General features: G+C 38.5%; 1 protein-coding gene across 1 annotated transcript; it reads left to right on the top strand.

The window, feature by feature from the left end:
* Positions 1–3,695: 3,695 nt before the first annotated feature.
* On the top strand, positions 3,696–15,553 carry LOC126144477 (immunoglobulin-binding protein 1). Its single transcript, XM_049915494.1, has 3 exons — positions 3,696–3,927; positions 5,405–6,141; positions 15,160–15,553. Exons 1-3 carry the CDS (start codon positions 3,811–3,813, stop codon positions 15,365–15,367), a joined length of 1,062 nt encoding a protein of 353 aa, XP_049771451.1. The 5' UTR covers positions 3,696–3,810; the 3' UTR covers positions 15,368–15,553.
* The last annotated feature ends 5,179 nt before the right edge of the window (positions 15,554–20,732 follow it).

Genomic DNA, 20,732 nt, shown 5'->3' with positions numbered 1-20,732 from the left:
ATATAAATTATTTACCCTCACTCAAGCTACATTTAACATAGTAAAATTAGCAAGAAAATAAGATTTTTTAGAGAGAGCTGTAGCAGATAGCTGTTGTATTTGTCAGTTGTTAATATTATCCACATAACCACATCCATATTTATCATAAAGTAATTGTTTGCTTTGTGTTATGAGAACATAGGTTCTTGTCATTCAGCTAGCAGGAATCTTCAGTTATTGAACCTGCTTAATCATAATGGTGGAAGGAGTAGCTGGCAAGTTATGTTTTCAAATTTCTCTTGGATTGTCTTGTGTCATTATTTTCTTTCTTTTAGAAATGACTGTTCCACCAATGAAACAGCTACTACAGACACTCAGATATTTTTTCCTTTGCTGATTTCCTTCTGTCCATTGGAGACTTCATTGATATTGGCAATAGAACAGCCAGAAGGATTATTAAAGGAATGTGTATGACACTGGACAACATGCACGAGAGACAGTTTCTTTTAATTATTTCAGTTGCCTGATATAATATAATGGAAAACACTCATTGCTGCTGTAATGAATTAATCATTCTAAGACATAAACACAACAGCAAGCTAGCCAGTAACACCTCTCAGAATTTTCAGTCAAATCAATCTCTGTGAAGTCTGTGTCACAGAGTTTGTTGGAGAGACTGAAAAGACGAACTATTTTACAAAGCAGACTGCATTTCACAGTTGTTTCTACAATATGTGCATACTTACAATTCACCATCTTCCGTACAGCTACATTTCATGGAATACTATCGTGTGTAGAAATGTTGCACCTGAATAGAATTGACTGTGATGTGCTTCTGCTGACAACTTTATCAAATTGTGTATTTCATTGTACACAATTTGGAACTTACATTCCATGTATGAGGAGCTACCAATATGTAGCCTCTGCTATCTTTTCTGGGCATAACATTTACGTGTTAAAAAAAATCGTACGTCTGTTATAGTTGCTCTGTAGATTTATGTGAAGTTGTTTGTGAATGGAAACTGTTGCATATTTTTTCCCATACCGTATTCGGAAATCTAGAAAGATCTCTCACTGGCAAAACAACAAATACTTGGTCCTTTAATTAATTTCAGGAAACATTGTACATATAAGTAGCCTACCAATGTAGTTAAATGTTTTGCACTAATATTTTCATTGAATGAGACTGCAGCAGTTTACGTTTTTCCTACTACGCTCTTGAACTCATTTGCAGTATCTTCCAGCCTCAAAGTATCCCCAAGAAAATAGTTTTGCGATCTGGCACGCTTATCAGTCATGTAAGATAGGCTATTTCTGCATCCAACGATTATGTAAATATCAAATGACGTACGTGAAAATACGCAGAGTACTGTTCAGTTGTTGCCAACTTAAAACTGGACATGAACATGGACAAAACTGGGAAATAAAGTGGTCCCATACAACGCCCATTCCAAGTTAACTCACGGTGAGCCTATTCTTCAATGAGCTGTTCTTGGATTTATCCCGAAATTGTACAACCGCCCACAGACGAGTAAAGATCTGTCGCAAGAGTAACAGATGTTTCACCTCTGAGTTTGACTTGACCAGGACGTCGTCTATATATACGTACAAAAGTCTAAGTCATGTGTGGTTTCATCCAAGAACAGTTCAAATGTTTGAGCAGCATTACAAAGTCCAAAAGGCGTTTGTGTAAATTCGAATAGTGTGCAGATGGCAGTTTTAGCAATGTCGTCCAGTGCCACAGGTACCTGGTAGAATGCGCGAACTAAATCCAACGTAGAAAAGATGTGCTTACCATGGCCACTGGATGTAAAATCTTCGATATGAGATACTGGATATCGATCTGGGCTGGTTCTAGCATTGTGCTGTCTATAATCGCCACATGGACGCAACGCATTATCCTTTTTTAGGACCACAGTGTAGTGGAGGTGACCGACTATTGCTTGATGGGTGCGACTCCTTGTGCAAGCGTTGACGAGAATTCCTGGTTAACTATCTTCAGTTTCTGGGATGTCAAGCGGCGTGGTCGAGCATGGAATGGTGGTCCAGGTGTAGTTAGAATATAGTGCACTGTCGAGTACTGCACAGGTGCCAGTGTGGAAGTCTGGCATGTGATCTCCAGGAACTGTCTGAGGAACTCTATGAACGCAGAATCACCGGTAATCATACGTATTGCTGTGCCTTCCACATGATGCAATCAACCTTGGCTTGCTACGTTGGTAGTAGTGCCGAGAAAGCGTCGGTGACGGAGGTCAGGCAATAATTAATAAAACGATAAAAAGTCCGCTCTGTGTATGGGGTGCGTCACGTCGGCTACGAACTGCCACTCAAATTTCCCGCCGTAGGCCGAAGTTCAACACTAATGTGAAACAACCATACGTTGCGACTGTAGAACCATTGGCGGCGAAAAGGTAGGAGTCATCACAGTTGCTACGTGGCAGATGGATAGATAGATAGAATGACATTTCAGCACCTGTGTCTACCAAATACTGTAACCTTGTGCCATGTTCCATTACAAACAGGCGACGGCTGCCGTCTGGAAAGCCAGTGGCATCATCACTGGCTTCCTGCTGAGTTTCCCTGTTCGCACAGCAAGCTCTTCAGAACCATATCGCCGGTGGTACCAACAAACTCTTGTGACGAAGATGAGCGGCTGCACTTTCCTGGTGAGCTGTGGCGACGACATCGGCGACTGGTAGCCTGGGGTCCATATCGCAGTGAGCTCGGCAACCTGTGCATGTAGCGCGGCGAGGGTGTTTTCTGCCTGAGGCCTAGGCAAACAGTTACGGTCCACGCGGACGGATACATTTCCGCTAAACAATCCGCTGTTTGTGCGAGTGCATATAGATCGCCGGAGCACACTGTAAATACCTTCTGTGTATCGGGTGGCAGGCGTGATAACCAAATATTTCGCAGAATATCATCACTGTATGCTAATGTGCGCAGCAAGCCTAGTAACTGCGACGGGGAGCGATCGCCCAGCTCTTCAGTGCAGTGTAGTTTTTCCAATCTCTTCGCCTCAGACTCCGAGAGCCGGGTAATCGGGGCGTTTTAAATGGTTAAGTAACGATCAGTGCTCGGTCGTGACGCCAGAATGTCTTGCACTTCTGTAGCCATATCTTCACTGAACGCAGCAACTACATAAGTGTATTTCGTGTCATCTGCAGTTACATGCGCTAGCACAAACTCACTTTCTAGTTGCGCAGACTGGAAATACAGAAGCGTCAGACTTCTGCTCGGGATTCTCTTGCCAAAACGGTGACGACTTTACTGTCACGCGATTAACTACTGCGCCACTAGACACGTCTACAGTTGATGATGGATCTGATATTGTGGAGTTTCTGTGGACTCGGGAGCGGAAGATGCGCGACGCAGTTGATGCGAATTTTTGTACTTAGCGGAACGCGGCACGATACAAGCGTCAGTGACCATCAGAGATAACGTCGGGTTCACCAATTGCGGCGTGGCTAGATAATTAGCATTATTAAAATATTAAAACTAAATCGTAGTACGTACGACTCCGTTAAACAGCACATTCGACGATAGAATAAAACATACATAAGACAAAGAGAAAACATAAGTCAGTGACTGCGCCGAACATAATCATTAAAACAGTCATCACTTCCGCGTAGCATTACACTGAACATCAATATAAAAGCATGTAAAATTTCTTGTGAATCTGTTCTAACCTCGTTGGAATCAAATTGAATGTTATCGCAGACGTTCTGCATGGAACATCGCTGGATTGTTGTTATTTTGAGTGTATAAGTCACTCGTTTGTTTTGGGAGTGTTCGAGGTTTTTCTACGAGGTATTTTGTGTCCAATCTCCAATGGCTAATACCGACGATCATGAGATGCGACAAGTATCCGAAATGTTTGATGAAGGTCTTCAAATTTACAAGAAATTGGACAAAATAGACGAACCAACGAATAGTAGCTCAGTTCAGGTAAATACACATAAAATAGCTTTTCTTATTTTTTTAGCATTTTAAGCACATCATATCATCGTGTATTCTGAAAGAAACAACAGGTCTTGCGTATTACCTTGCCGCGTTGTATGTTTGAGCGTGGTGAAACTAGGTATCTTATCAGCGCCTCATGTACTGGTGAATTATGATTTATTCGTCTCATAGTGTACATACGCTAATGATTTGATTAGAGTACATGAAACATGTCGAAAAGATATAATACAGCTTCATTTCTATAAAACTATAGTTAAATAGTGGCAGAAGTATTTCAACATTAATGTGATGTTTCTGCGAAAAGACAGCTACTTTTACTCAACAAGATTAGTGATAAACTACTGCATCCTGCTCAGATAATCTGTTCATCCTTAATGAAATCTTCACCCGAGTTTCAGCACCCCTGAAACGGAGTATCATGTAGCTTTGTTTTCGCTGAATCTAGCTTCGTACTCAGAACGTTTTTTCCCTTTGAGTTTCTAGTAAATTTTCATACCCATATACTGAGAGTGATCAAGTATTCGAAATTGCTACTTACAAAGACGATAATACCATAGATTGGGATGTTCAATGATTGGAAGATTTTTAAACAATAAGTTACATGATTGTCTTGGAAGTACAGCATACGTTTCTAATTATGTTTTCTGCTGTTTCATTGTAAGCAATATGTTGCTAGAGCTTCCCCAAAACAGAATGCCGAATCTTATTACTGATTGGATGTATTTATAATATGAAATTTTCCTTGTATCCATTCAGTGACACAAGGAAATTTACTACACAGCCGGCCGCGGTGGTCTAGCGGTTCTAGGCGCGCAGTCCGAAACCGCGCGACTGCTACGGTCGCAGGTTCGAATCCTGCCTCGGGCATGGATGTGTGTGATGTCCTTACGTTAGTTAGGTTTAAGTAGTTCTAAGTTCTAGGGGACTGATGACCTTAGAAGTTAAGTCCCATAGTGCTTAGAGCCACGTAATTTGTCGAATAGGTACTCAATATGTTTACTCCTAATTAAATTCTTATCGAGTTTTAATCCTAAGAATTTTCAGAGAATTCATTCTTCTGGATGTTGCTTTTCTCATGACATATTTTAATTTCCTGAGATTTTTACTGTTTTGATCAGAACTGGATCATATGGGTTTTTGGGACGTTTTTGGTTAACCACTAAGCTGAAACCATGTTTTTAGATGATTTTTATATTCATCATGCTGACAAGGATGTTTACTGCCTCATAGTCTTCAATTTATACAGACATATCATCTGAAAATAAAACCGACGTGACATTTATGTGGCTCGGTAGATTATTAATGGAGAACAAGAACAAATAGGTTGTAGAATACAGCTGTGAGGGACATTGTTTTACTGTTTACCATTTGGAAAAAAACAATTTGCTGCATTTGAAGAGACACACTCTCTTTGTTTTCTGTTGCAATAAGGTAATTACATCCACACTTGTTTGTCTTGCAGAGCCTCATCAAGAAAGCAATGCATATTCTGGAGGACGCTACAAGACTGATATCATTAGCGGGTGTTTTTAGTTCAAATGAAGCTTTGGAAGAAATTGCTACAAATGATATTAAGTACCTACTCTTACCGGCACTTTTAGGCGGTCTGGCTTTGAAATTGTGCGTGGATGACCGCCTAGAAGTCATTAATACAGCAGAAGTATATTTTCGTGACTTTCTTACACGATGCAAGGACTATGGTGTTATTGATATAGAAGTACCGCAACCTTCACAACAAGATGATGACAAAGTGGTCTCAGCAGTTGGGCCTCACTCAAGTAATCTCATTGACATGGCAATCAAGAGAAATACGAAACTCCAGAGGTATAAAGAGCAGAAAGAATTAGAAAAGAAACTGGAACTTCTGGGGAAGGAAATGGAACAAAGTAATGTAGACGAAGAAGTGAAGCGTAACTTTTACATAACATTGATAAAGTGTTTTGCTAATCAGGCTGTGGATGAGCTGAATAATATTGAAATGGAGAAACCATTAATTGCACACATGGCTCAAGTCAGAAAAGGTGCTGCGTTAGGAATTGAAGAGGAGAAGTCCAGAAAAGTGCGTCCTCCTCAGAAGCCACTTAAGCCCATAATTATCACAAAAGACGAAGTGCAGAAGAAGGTATTTGGAGCTGGGTATCCCAGTCTTCCCGTTATGACGGTTGAAGAATTTTATGAAAAGAGAGTCAAGGATGGAGAGTAAGTTGCACTATTCTCCATTGTACCATACATCTTAGATCTTTAGGAGTGCATTAAGAGTTTATTTGGTAATGTGCATGTTTCCCTCCGTTCTGTGTGTGTGTGTGTGTTTTCACAATATTGCCATTCTGTTTGGTCTTCCAGATACCATATTACCATTTGGAAAAACAAAAAAAGTTAGGTAGTTGTCTGGAGATTTACAGCAATTGTTGGGTAGTGTGTCTAGTTTTTCTGATCAAAAGTGTGTTCCTCATTACACATTTGAGTCTAGTGAATAACCCGGGCAATCAGTCTTTTCTTTGTAATATAATGTTTTATGTAATATAGAAACCATTTAGAATGTTTTTGTTTATATGTTTTAGTTGCAGATGACAATTGTGTCTGTTGTTTAGCTCGCAATATGTTATTTATTTCTTGTGGATTGACTCATGTAGATGATGATCCATTCAGGAAAAATATGTTTGGAATTGTTGTGTGCTAGACCTACATGTGCTCTTTTTACGGAGTTGTGATGAGACTGAACTGTAGCATGCTCCAATACCTAAGTTAGTTTGGAAGGTTATAGTTTTCTTGTGATGTGGTTAGTCCAATGAAAGTGTTGTGACAGTAGTATCATAGGAAATAACGAAGTGTCCGATTCCACCCATCTGCTTTGACCCATGACACCCGAAATATGGCAGAAACAACCATACACTAAGACTCCAATATGGCGCCTATGACGTCATTACATAAACATGACAACAAACACCAAAATACATCAAAAAACCAACACACACACGCCTTCCAAAAAATACCTAATCAAACTAACGGGACAAGCGTGGGAAATTGGGGTTTTAGGGTGGGGACAAACTAAATATAAACACACGTCACTAAACCAAATGACAAAAAATAACACTAAAATAACAAGACCCCACAACCTTCCCAAATTTCACTACACACAAAATCCACTGGAATCGATCACTTCCCTTGGCATATATAGGTCAACAGAAACAACCAATACCACACTAGGAATCTCAAAAATTTCACCACCACAACATTTAATCCTACCACAAAAAACACCTAGAAAATCAAACTTGGAATCGAACACTTCCCTTGATCTATATAGGTCAACAGCAACTACCGATACCACACTAAAAATCTCAAAACTTTCTCCGCCACCACGCTTAATCCTACCACAAAAAAAAAAGTAGAAAATCAAAATTGCAATCGTACACTTCCCTTTACCTGTTATCCTTACGACAGATAGCCGTCCCTGGTCAGAGACGTCAGAACTTAAGTAGGCCTCATTTCTTCACGACACACTGAACACTTCACTTCAGCCTACAGGACGAATAGCTGAAGAAATTTTATTAGAGACAACGGACTGTCCCCCATCATTGCCGACAACCAATAGCTGTTGACCTTGTCAGTCATATCCATACCTACCAAAGACATAAACAAAGCAATTTACCAAAATTCACGCACAATGAACAGAAAAAAAAACTACAATAACGTCGACATCACAAAACCAAAATCGTTAACTAACTGAAAAATATTCCGCTGAAAGCACAATCACCACCGATACCACACACGTGCAATGCTACAATGCAAGTGAACCCCATACACCACATAACACGCTACCCGTAAACACACTACCAGAGAGAACCACTGATCACATCAAAACGACACCTACAAACACGCCACTCTCACAAACTAAACTCTGTGCTGTTGTGATGTCACACACCACAACAGCCTTACATCATGTGTCAAAGCCGACGGGTGGGATCGGAAGCTTCCGTCGCCCAGTTTCATATACCTTACACATAACTACATTTATGACACTATTCAGAAAGCCTGTTTTTCCACTGTGGTTTAATGTTTCCAGCTTTTGGCATGTTTGAAGGCATTAATAACTAGAACATTCCCTGCCATATATTTCTGGAGGTTTTATTAGTTTATCAGATTTTATTTTGCTGATGTATTTTTGTTGTAGTAACCTCAACCGAGGGTTTTCTCTTGAGGCTCATATCTCTGCCTTGTTAATGACATGAATGGTCTTTTGCCATTGGATCTTGTTTATAACTAATCCCACACATTTTCCTATGCAAGTGTTTTCATTAATTAACACGGCATTTGTCATGTGAGGTGTATCTAATTTAGTCAATTTTTTTTTGTGGACTTGCACTTCAGTTACAGTGAAACTACTTCAGTTTCTGCACATGAATGGTAACAACATAGAGAAAGAAGCAATAAATAAATCATTAAATAAATGCTAATCACTCTTTGAATGAAAAATATACATTGTTGGAGGGATAGTATGTTTCCCATATTGAATGTTACTGAGGTCCTTTCTGTTTATATTAGCATTAATTATCAGAGCAGGAATATTGAGAAACTGACAGAATCATTTGTATTAAAGCAAATGTAAATGATATCAGCAATTGAATGAAACTATATAGTTCCAGAGACCTTTTCATGTCTCAAACATCATGATGTATATATGCAGACTGAAGCGATGAGTGAAAATCTGTACTGAAGCCAAGATGTTTGAGACTTGAAAAGGTCTTTTGAATAGTTTCATTTGATGGAAGCACCTATGTCTGGGTTTCAGGCAGGACCCCAATTTTGTTTGATGCTATTCAAATAGAGTTGGAGGATCTCTGCAGTGCTGTTAAAATTTACGGGGAATACCAAGTGGGCTCAGTTGTGAATGAGAATTTGTGTAGAGGAGGGAGGCATGCTAGTGTAGTCCATGCAGTTGTGCGAAGCCACTGTGCGAGGGTGGTGTGGTGGTTAGTTTCATCTGCCTACTGAGCAGGAGACCTAGATTTGAATCCTGGCCGTGGTACAAATTGTTCTTCGTCACTTTGGTCTGAATATACAATTTAGGGTCCTCTGTTGCCAAGTGTCTCGTGTTCTATGAATTCACATGACTGGAAAGATTAAACCATGCTTCATTATTCATGATCTAATGGAAAGGATCTAACAAGCCATCATTGATGTCATACAAAAGCCACAAGCAGTGATCTACATGTTTCTCTCATCCTCCCATAATTGCTACAGACCTGTTGCATGATATGGCTTCAAATTAAGACTTCTCAATATCCGCTGGCAGCTCCTCCAACTTACGTGCACCTTTTGGACCAGTTTCTGTGTAGACTTCTATTGGCTATGAATAATTCTGTGGCGAATGTCTGCAATGCTTCCAGTATGCGAATTGAAGGAATTCTTTGTCAATTTACATTTTGCACAGATCTGTATGTGCGCCAGTTTTTATACAGACTCTGTATTGCTCTCTTTGCTGGTAGTATTTACCTGGATACTTAATACTGAAAATTTCATGAGTTTCAGTAATCATACATGTTTCCACACATGCTTCCACAATTTTAATTCTTTCTTCTATCTTGAAAGTAATTTTGTAGGCCACAAAGAGAAATGTCTAACTTCACTGATGAAATAACATGAAATGCTGAGAGAAAAATGCTAACAATAGATTATTGCATAAAACTGTCCATTGTTGTAGTTATTTACTCTGTTTCAGAAGTCGAAATATTGCATTCACTTTCAAAGGGCGGCAATCTACTTTTAACTGTGCTACCCTGTATATATTATTTCAGAAGTGATTAGTACCTTGCATTATCACTGGATTAATGTTTAGTTTCTAAATTACTTTTGTATCTGTTATATAAGTAAGTTGAACAAATGGAAGGAAGTTCAGGGTTTTAATCTAATTTATGGTAAGGTTATAATGACTGAGCACAAACTTTCTTCAAAGGATCCACTCCAACATTCACTGCAATCAATTTAGAGAGACCTTGGGGAAACCTAAAGCTGATGGTGTAACAGACATTTGAGCTTTGCTGCTCTTGGATAAACACTCGGTTGATTTTACCAGTGCATCAGCAAGCTCAGTGGAAAGTATTCCCTTTCATTCCTATGAGAAATGTTCCCATGAATTTCACATTTTTTAATCCAGTGTGACTAGAAAATTATTGACTCTTGCCAGCCTTTATATTTAAAACTTGTGCCTTACACTACACTTCTCTGTAGTTGCACAGCCCATGACCTAGCTATGTGAATAATTTAGTTGTACATAACTGAAAATCTTTCTGTCAGATCAGCTTTTAATCAAAAAACATTACTTAGTTTTGTTTCCAGGAAAAGTTTGAAATAAATTATACATCTCATTATTACTCACTAGCTTAGTGTTTTACTTTGAAATTTAATGAATTTTTCATTGAAATAATTGTACAGTAGAATTCTGTTGGAAAATTATAATACAAATCTCGTGAGAACCTGTGCTCAGAAATACACTTAGACTTATTGGGATGCAATTTTTGTGGTATGGTTTCACTTTTACTTACTGTTTGAACGGATTGCTCATCAACTACTAGATCCCCTTTTTTGTTTTAGTTTCCAAGAACTAACCTTTGGATTGGGGCCAGATTTGAAAATCAATTTTAATTTCACAATAGCTATACCTTCCTAAGTGAGTTTTTTCCTCCTGTAAATGACTGTTTTGTGTTTAATGGATAATTTATTAATAAACACCAACCTCCCTAAGAACATTAACATAACTCTTGAGCACCAGCACTATAATTTTCAACTGTACCTCTGATGACTTAGATATGAGTGACTGGAAGGTGATGTATTTTCATGTCATGGTAACACCAGATATTATTTTGCAATAATAACATTATTTTTGAGTATAATAGTAATGCAAATACAACTCAGTTTCATATAACATTTGATGTAGAATCTAATGACTTTAGGATGTGTAGTATTGTGTCAGGTCTAAAAACAAAATATAATTAGATTTTGCACAATGTCTTTCAATCATTGTAGGAAATTGTACTGTGGAAAATAATCCTTAGCTGGCCATTAACAATTCTAGGGCATTCTGTCATACAGTCTGACAGAAAAACAACAATAAAGTCTCCACCAACCATGATTCTCCAATTAAGTGTGCATAACTTCATTAAAACTATTTCTAACTGCTTTATGAGTCTTAGGATACTTCTTGTGGGTGGCCTGTAAACTGCTAGTACTACAATTTGCATGTTTTCTAATCCATTATTGAGGCACAACTGTCAAAAAGTATGCTATTATTGTAGTTTGTACCCCCCATTCCCTCCCACAAACTGTCACTCGGTATACACCACAATTAAGAGCACATACTAAACAGCCTTGCCTGTGGCTTACACAAACCATATTTAGTAATAAGTATTACTTAAATGAAATGTATGGGGAAAATTTGGAGAAGGTATTAAAATCCATGGAGAAGAAAAAAAAACTTTGAGGTTCGCCGATGACATTGTAATTCTGTCAGAGACAGCAAAGGACTTGGAAGAGCAGTCGAAGGGAATGGACAGTGTCTTGAAAGGAGGATATAAGATGAACGTCAACAAAAGCAAAATGAGGATAATGGAATGTAGTCGAATTAAGTCGGGTGATGGTGGGGGAATTAGACTAGGAAATGAGACGCTTAAAGTAGTAAATGAGTTTTGCTATTTTGGGAGCAAAATAATTGATGATGGTCGAAGTAGAGAAACTATAAAATGTAAACTGGCAATGGCAAGGAAAGCGTTGCTGAAGCAAAGAAATTTGTTAACATCGAGTATAGATTTAAGTGTCAGGAAGTCGTTTCTGAAAGTATTCGTTTGGAGTGTAGCAATATATGGAAGTGAAACATGGACGATAAATAGTTTGGACAGGAAGAGAATAGAAGCTTTCAAAATGTGGTGCTACAGAAGAATGCTGAAGATTAGATGGGTAGAGCACGTAACTAATCAGGAGGTATTGAATAGAATTGGGGAGAAGAGGAGTTTGTGGCACAACTTGACGAGAAGAAGGTACCGGTTGGTAGGACATGTTCTGAGGCATCAAGGTATCACAAATTTAGCATTAGAGGTCAGCGTGGAGGGTAAAAATTGTAGAGATGAATACACTAAGCAGATTCAGAAGGATGTAGGGTGCAGTAGGTACTAGGAAATGAAGTAACTTGCACAGGATAGGGTAGCACGGAGAGCTGCATCAAACCAGTCTCAGGACTGAAGACCACAACAACAACATGGGAAAAACTTCAAATTAAAGGAAACACTGATGAGCAATTACTGGTCAAGTGAGAACTTTTCCCTGCAGACTACTTGCCCCAGTAAGTGTTCTACGTAAAAACATATATTTACAGGTTACATATGTTCTGGAAAAATTCCCATTTGGGGGCAGAAATCCTGCATACCCTCGATTAAAAGAGAATTGCTAAGAAACTTTGGAGTTAAAACTACTTGACCTGGTATCCAGAATATGTGAGACAGGCGAAAACAGACAGACTGCAAGAAAATACAATATCCCAATTCCAAAGAAGACATGTGCTGATACATCTGACCAAACTATCAGTTTAATTAGTCATGATTGCAGTATACTAATGTGAACTATCTGCAGAATAATGGAACGACTAGTTGAAGGCAATGTGGGGGAAGGTAAATTTGGGTTCTCGATAAATGTGGGCACATATAAGGCAATAATGACCATCTGTTGGTAAATGTGTGTGTGTGTGTGTGTGTGTGTGTGTGTGTGTGTGTGTGTGTGATGTGATGTGAGTGTGCACATGTGTGCGTATGTGTAGACTACAGACAAGGAGCATGGTACTCCTCCCCCCTCCTGTGGTTGATACGACTTTCTACACACTTTGTGTGAAACTGTAAACAATGTGTTTTCTATTGGCTGTAGGCAGCTATATGAACAATTTGCAGTATGTGAGTGCTCTGAATGGGCGATATTGAGTATCAAGCAGAGTTTAAGTTCTTCTAAAAAGTGGTTGATGGCAACCAAAATTAATATGAAGTTTGTAAATGTGTATGTTGACTCTTCTCCTTAAATTTCCACCATGGAGAAATGGGCTGCTGAGTTTGAACAAATCATGAAAGTGCCCAAGATGATCCACATGAGGAACATGATGAACATCAAAGGTTGTAGAAAAAGAGTGGGCTGTGATATTGGAAGATCAGGCTATGAAAGTGTATGAAATTTCAAAGATTGAAGGGATTTTTAAAGACTATATTTGCTCTGTTTTACCATGAAGAATTGCATGTGTGAAAGCTGTGTGGGAGTTGGGTACCGCACCAGCTCGACAATTTGTGAACAGTGTTTGGCATGATTTTGTAAAAAGGAAAGTGATTTCCTACAACAGAATGTGACGGATGAAACATAATCAAAATAACAGTCAAAACAGTGGCAAGGAGCTGATTCTTCAGGTACAAAGATGGCAAAGATGATGTCATTCAGGGAAAGTTGTGGCATTGGTGTTTTTGGATGCAAAAACAATTCTTTTCAGTCACCACCTTCAAGAAAGTAAAACAATAATTGGTAAATATTACTCTAACCTTCTAATGGATCTGGATAAAAAAAATTGAAAAAGATACATACGGTATGAAAGGAGAAAACTCATATTTCACCGGGACAGTGCACCTGTCAACAAAAGTATCTTGGGAATGTGAAAAGTAAGGGATCTGCACTACGAAGTGTTGCAACATCCACCATATTCCTCAAATTTGGCTACCCCAGATTCCATCTCTTCCCAAAACCCATTGTCATCATGGCTGGTCAGCATTTTCTTGTCCAACCAAGAAGTGATTAAAACTGCATATCGTACTTCAGCAGGAACATGACACTGATAGAATAATCTTGCAGGAACACTGTTAGATGAAGTATACTAATATTAAAGGAGATATGTAAAAGTAAAAGAAGGTTTTTAAAAGGTAAAATTCTCGTTTTCATTATGAAGGTGAGAACTTTTCACATCACCCTTGTAGCCTGTCCCCCATGTTATTCAGTTTGCAAATAAAGCAAGCAGTAAAGGAAATTAAGGAGAAATTCTATGTCATATATAGAAGTAGAGCATGCACAATAAATAATTCTGATAAGAAGAGTGTATAAAAACTTCTGAATTGTGGTGTTACAAAAAATGTTGGTTAGATTTATGGAATTACTAATGAGGTTTTATTGGATTCAGAAGAAAAGAGCTCTACAGCCCAACTTGGCTAAAAGAATGGGTCAGTTGATTGGACACATCCTGAAGCATAAAAGAACAGACATCAGGGCAATTTAGCAAAGTATGATAGCTGAAAATTATAAGAGCGAGACCAAGGCTTGAATACAATAAGCAGGTTCAACTGGGTGTAAGGGGTAGTTGTTATGCAGAGATGAAGTATTGTGGAGATCTTCATCCAACCAGTCTTTGGACGCAAGATTTAAACAAAGCTTATGTTATTGTTAATTCTACAAACAGTAGAGGAGTTATTACTACATTACTACAAACAAAACTGTTTCATCCACCAGTTTCATTAAAAGCAGACAATTTATGGAATTTGAAACTTTTTGCTCAGATTCCTTGAAATTAGAGTGTACTGAAAAGTCATTATACAATAGACAACTTTTGTAAGCCGTCCAAAGTGCGAATTGAGAGGACAGCTACTTTGAGAGACATACATTCTGCAAATCACTGTAAATTTGGTTAAAATGTGTCTGTTCCCAAACTGTTGTTATCAGTCATTAAAATGTGAATTTGAACAACAACAAAGTGCATATTCTGTGTTCTGTGCTGTCCAACACTGGATGAGTGAGAATGCAAATCATTACAGAAGGTGTCTAAAAAGTTCAGTTGTACTAACGGATAAGAATCCCTTAACTTCCACTCTTCCCCCTGCTTCCAGTGAAATGTTGGGAAGCAGTGAGATGATTTGTCCTGCTAATCAATAGTTCCCATTGTTCCTTCACAGAACATTATCATATGTAATAAATAGATCACAAATCATATGTATTTTACTTTATGTATGTACATTGTACAGCAGCTTATTTTTGCTTGTAAGGCATTCAAAAGACCTGCCTTGTAATGGCCTTAGGTCTCTCTCTCTCTCTCTCTCTCTCTCTCTCTCTCTCTCACACACACACACACACACACACACACACACACACACACACACACTTGCATGTACATATTATTGGACCTTTGTACATTTACCATGGTTTGTTTTATTCCAGTTTCCCTGATCCTACCCAAGCAAAGGCTTTAAGCCTTCAAGACATGGCTGCTAGAGAGAATGCAAATGAACTGGCAGAACAAGAAGAATTTAAGAAAGAACTGGCAATAGAGAAGGACGAAGAAGAAGCATTGAGAAGAGCAAGAGAATGGGATGAGTTCAAAGATGAGCATCGTAGGGGGTGGGGTAACAGAATGAATCGCAGTTAAGATAAAGCATTGTTCTGAGCCAGATGCTAAACTTCAGGATTTGCTGAACAGATGATTCAGGACAGCATATTGATTTGTGTACATTGTGGGCTATGTCCAGATGTTTCTTTAATAAAAATGTCTAGGTGGACGATGAAAAAATGTGTGTGTGTTTCCTAAGCATGGAAGGTTATATAATAATTGAAAATAAAGTAATTTAAAAACAAAACAATGTGGTTTATAATGTTCTGTGTAATTGTTACCATGCCCTATATACATCCTTCTGTGGATGAAAGGAGAAAAATGTGCAAAGAGGTTCTTTCTTTGTTTTCTAACATTTCAAGAAAGATGAAATTGAAAGACAAAATAGTTTTGTATTGTTTACGACATGTTGTTTTCCCTTACAAGCCTGAAACGTGACTGTGATAAGTGCGCACACACACAGTCAGATGTAAGGTGAGTAACTAGAAACTGAAAGTGAGTACTAAGTTACAAATACATAAACCAACAGTCAGTATACATAGTAAATATTACCATTGAAGTACAAGGCTATTATGAATGAGTGAAGCAATTTCACAGATTTTCTGTAGCTATATTATTTGACGTATTGTTACATGCACATACATAGAACATACAAAAAAATGCAGAAAGAAAGCTTTTTTTTACAAGTGATCCATATGTGCTCTGCTCCCCTACTGATCTTGCAGTATCTTGTCAATAATCAAGTTCTTTGCATGTTTGTCATAGCATGTCTTTGTAAATCTGTTCAAAATCACTGTTGGTATGAGCTTGCAGTTCTGATAGCTTTGTTAGTACAGGAAGCCTAAACATCAAGTCTTTCACATAACCCCACAGAAAAAGTCACATGGAGTTGGGTTGGGAGAGTTTAGAAGCCATGACATGAATTACTGATCATCAACCCTGCCATGACCAATCGATTGGTTTCTTAATTAAGAATTTATGAACATTATGACGGGAGTGGGGTGGAGCACCATCCTGTTGGTAGATGAAGTCCATACTGTTGGTCTCCAGTTGTGGCATGTGGCAATGTTCCACCAGGTCCAGATATATGTCAACTGTTTCTTCACTCACTGTAGGCCAACCTGTTGATTTCCCTTGCAGAAGCATCGTAAAGCTTTAAACTACGCATGCCTTCGCTGAGTGGATTTGGCATTGGTGGATTTTTGTAGAACCTCGTTCTGAAGTGTCATTCATTGATGTGAACACATTTCAAGCACAACATATGCTTTCTCAGTGCCTGTCACCATCTTGCCTAACTGCTCACTCCTGCACTCTCAGGACAGAAGTCTGAGGTGTGGTTGCAAATATACAAAACTTTTTGAATTTTTTTGTGCGAGTGTTGAGTTCTGTAACGCTATGTCAATTAATGTAGTTGTAGTGAATATATGAAATCACTCCAATCATTTATAACAACCTTGTACTGTGTACCTCCCATGCTACTTACATACCTATACATTTATGAAATTTTGTTGTGTGTTCATTGTGGGTGATAAGTGTGTATCACATCATTGTTGCTGATTTTCATAGAACTTGATTTGTTGCAGAGTCCAGCCTGTCACAAGTGCCTAAAAGACAAGAAAATCCCTTCTTGACTATGGTTTTAGACTTAATATTATTTGTGCTATTTTTTTACCTATAGTTAAAAAGGTCCCATTATTTACTAAAAAAATGTCAAACACTTATACTGTCCAGTAGGAATTTTTGAATACAATATGCGTTTAACAATTTTTTTAACATTTAGTGATTTTGAGCAAGGATTCATTTGTCACTGTAAAAGTTTAAAAAGCTAGAAAGAGAAGTGTAATATTTACTTTCTTCATCTCCTTTCATTAATTTCATTCCACCTTCTTCTCACTTAAGACTCCTTTCCAATTTTTTGCCTCCCCTGTTCAGTTACCAATAGCCTGCCATTTTTTAGCAAACAACAACTTAAATTTCTGTTTTTCCCTTTGTTAAACTCAGTTCCTTCCTTGCACCAAGTGACCCTATTGATGTGAGATTCTGAATGACTTTTCCTTCATTATAACACTTTTAACTCTCTTGTTTATCTATTCTACTTAAGGAAACATTACTTCTGAAAGTTAGATGTTCAATGCCTTATTTTATTTCTTTTTGTGTAGATTTTGCTGTTGATATTGGTGTTTTAACAGTTAATTTGTTTTAAGTCCATGTTAAATTGAAGGTCCCCCCCCCCAAACTTTTGGGTGTGGACAGCTTTTCTGCAAGGTAATCAATATGGATGAATGAGAGTGATCAAGGTATGAAAATTTGTGACCGATTGTCAATGAGGAGCATGTACCAGTAAGACTCTTAGTCTTAAGGTCTCATACATCTAGAAGGGGTAGTAAAAGAACTTAAGAATGGAACTCGTTTTATTTGCATGTAGTCAGTGTCACCATAAAATGATGGGAAATTGTAATTATTTTATTTTTGTTCATATTACAACTGTGAATGTTACTTCTGTGGATGAGATGAGGTAGTTGCTGCTGGTAAGCAGCTGGAAATTGCAATTGGAAACTATTGTGAATGGAGTGTTAGGCAAAATGCCTTGAGACATCTACAAAAGGTTACCAAAGGTGCCACAAGTAATAGCCTCTCCAATGGATACTATCTCCCCTGCAGGAAGTACTGGATCTGTAATCACTCCTCCACTTGGCTTAAGTGGCATGTTCAGTGAGAGGTCTGGAAGCTCTGCACAGAGACCAATGAGAACTTAGGGTGCTTATTAACAAGTTCGAGGTACTGTCTTCCATTGAAACTGAATTTGGGTCAGCGAGGCGTATTGTAATGACCAACACCTCTCATCTTGGGTCTGATACCTTTCTTGGACCACTCCAGAGAGGGTTGAGAAGACCTGCCTCACTCAACAAGTTTCAATGAGGCTCACAGTCTGCAGCATTTTCTTCAGAAATGATTGGGGCCTTCTGGTTCTGAGCTAAGTAAAAGACTTGAAGCAGAGATTTGGAAGGTTCTGTGAAAAGCTATGCTGTGATTTCCTGGCCTTGCACAATAGGTTTGAGAATTGTAAGTGTCCCCCTAAATGGGTCAGGAGTGTACTACACATAAAGGTTGTGACATAGTGGCTTACAAGCTTTCTTTTTTTTTAAGCGTAGGTAAGTACTGGGAGATGAAGAAGCTTGCACAGGATAGAGTAGCATGGAGAACTGCATCAAACCAGTCTCAGGACTGCAGACCACAACAACAACAACAACAACAACAACTGACACTCTGACTCTCCACCCCTTCCAGATAACAATAGGTGTAGGAGAGCACCAAGTATGCAGGCCAGTGTGGCTGAGCGGTTCTAGGCGCTTCAGTCTGGACCAGCGCAACCGCTACGATCGCAGGTTCGTATCCTGCCTCAGGAATGGATGTTTGTGATGTACTTAGGTTAGTTCAGTTTAAGTAGTTCTAAGTTCTAGGGGACTGATGACCTCAGATGTTAAGTCCCATAGTGCTCAGAGCCATTTTGTGAGCCCAAAGTATAATGGTAAGAGTCGAAGAAATGGTCCCCACAAATGAAACAAATAAAATACTCCCAGAATTTTAAGCAAGCTGGCCAAAACCCAAAACTGACAGCACTGTGATTTATGGGGTTAATTTTAGTGTATATCATAAGGATAGAGTAATGATAGGTGGAGGTGGAATATTCATCACAGTTGGCAAAAAACTCAAATTCACCAAGATGCAAATTGGGTCTACACGAGAGATCGTTTGGACAAAACTCATTATTAAAGATGAGCATAAACTTATAATTGGGTCTTTCCATCAGCTGACAGATTTGCCTTCAGATGTAAGGACAAACATAAGAAAGAAGCTTAGTTTCAATCTTCTCCAATTGTACTGTCATCATTAGAGGAGACTTAAACCAAACAAAAATCAGTGTAGAAAATCACAGTTCCGTAAGTGGTGTGTGTCACAGTGCATCCTGTGAAACTACTAAATGATTTCTCTGAAAAATTTGTTGAACAGGTAGCTCAGAAGCCCACTCATGATGGAGATATATTAGACCCAAAGGCATCAAATAGATGTGCCTTCTTGATGCCCATATAAGAAACTGGTTTAAGTGACCATTAGGCAGATGTAGCAACTATGACAACTGAAGTACAAAGGTGGCTAAATCAAACAGAAAGATTTACATATTTAGTACGTGTGGTAAACAGGCAGCCACATCACATCTGAAGGAGGAATTCAAAATGTTTATATCTGAGTAGGAACACGTAAAAGAACTACAGTACAAATTTAAAAGAATAATGGACCAAACACTAGATAAATAAATACCTTGTTGAACAGTTCATGATGGGAGTGTCCCTACATGGCATACAATCACTATAAAGAAACAGTAACTTCATAATATTTGTAAAACAAAGTATAGGGCATAAACAGAGAATACTGAATGAAATATGTTTGACTGTCAAGAGGACAATGCATGAAGTCTTGAATGACCACCATAGGTGAATCATATTGGAATTTATCTCTCAAAACTCAAAGAAATCTGGTCATGTTTAAAGGCTGTACGTGGCACCCAAGTTATTTTCCAAACACACATCCATAACACAGGAACTGATATTGTTGTTGTTGTGGTCTTCAATCCAGAGACTGGTTTGATACAGCTCTCGTGCTACTCTATCCTGTGCAAGCTTCTTCATCTCCCAATACCTACTGCAACCTACATCCTTCTGAATCTGTTTAGTGTATTCATCTCTTGGTCTCCCTCTACGATTTTTACCCTCCACGCTGCCCTCCATTACTAAACTGGTGATCCCTTGATGGCTCAAAACATGTCCTATCAACTGATTCCTTCTTCTAGTCAAGTTGTGCCACAAACTTCTCTTCTCCCCAATCCTAGTCAATACTTCCTCATTAGTTACGTGATCTACCCATCTAATCTTCAGCAGTCTTCTGTAGCACCACATTTCTAAAGCTTCTATTCTCTTCTTGTCCAAACTATTTATCATCCATGTTTCACTTCCGTACGTGGCTACACTCCATACAAATACTTTCAGAAACGACTTCCTGACACTTAAACCTATACTCAATGTTAACAAATTTCTCTTCTTCAGAAACGCTTTCCTTGCCACTGCCAGTCTACATTTTATATCCTCTCTACTTTGACCATCATCAGTTACATTGCTCCCCAAATAGCAAAACTCATTTACTACTTTAAGCCTTTCATTTCCTACTCTAATTCCCTCAGCATCACCTGATTTAATTCGGCTACATTCCATTATCCTCGTTTTGCTTCTGTTGATGTTAGTCTTATTTCCTCCTTTCAACACACTATCCATTCCGTTAAACTGCTCTTCCAAGTCCTTTGCTGTCTCTGAGAGAATTACAATGTCATTGGCAAACCTTGAAGTTTTTA

Source organism: Schistocerca cancellata, chromosome 2, assembly GCF_023864275.1.
Source record: "Schistocerca cancellata isolate TAMUIC-IGC-003103 chromosome 2, iqSchCanc2.1, whole genome shotgun sequence".
NCBI lineage: Eukaryota > Metazoa > Arthropoda > Insecta > Orthoptera > Acrididae > Schistocerca > Schistocerca cancellata.
This window is presented reverse-complemented; position numbering and strand designations above follow the sequence as displayed.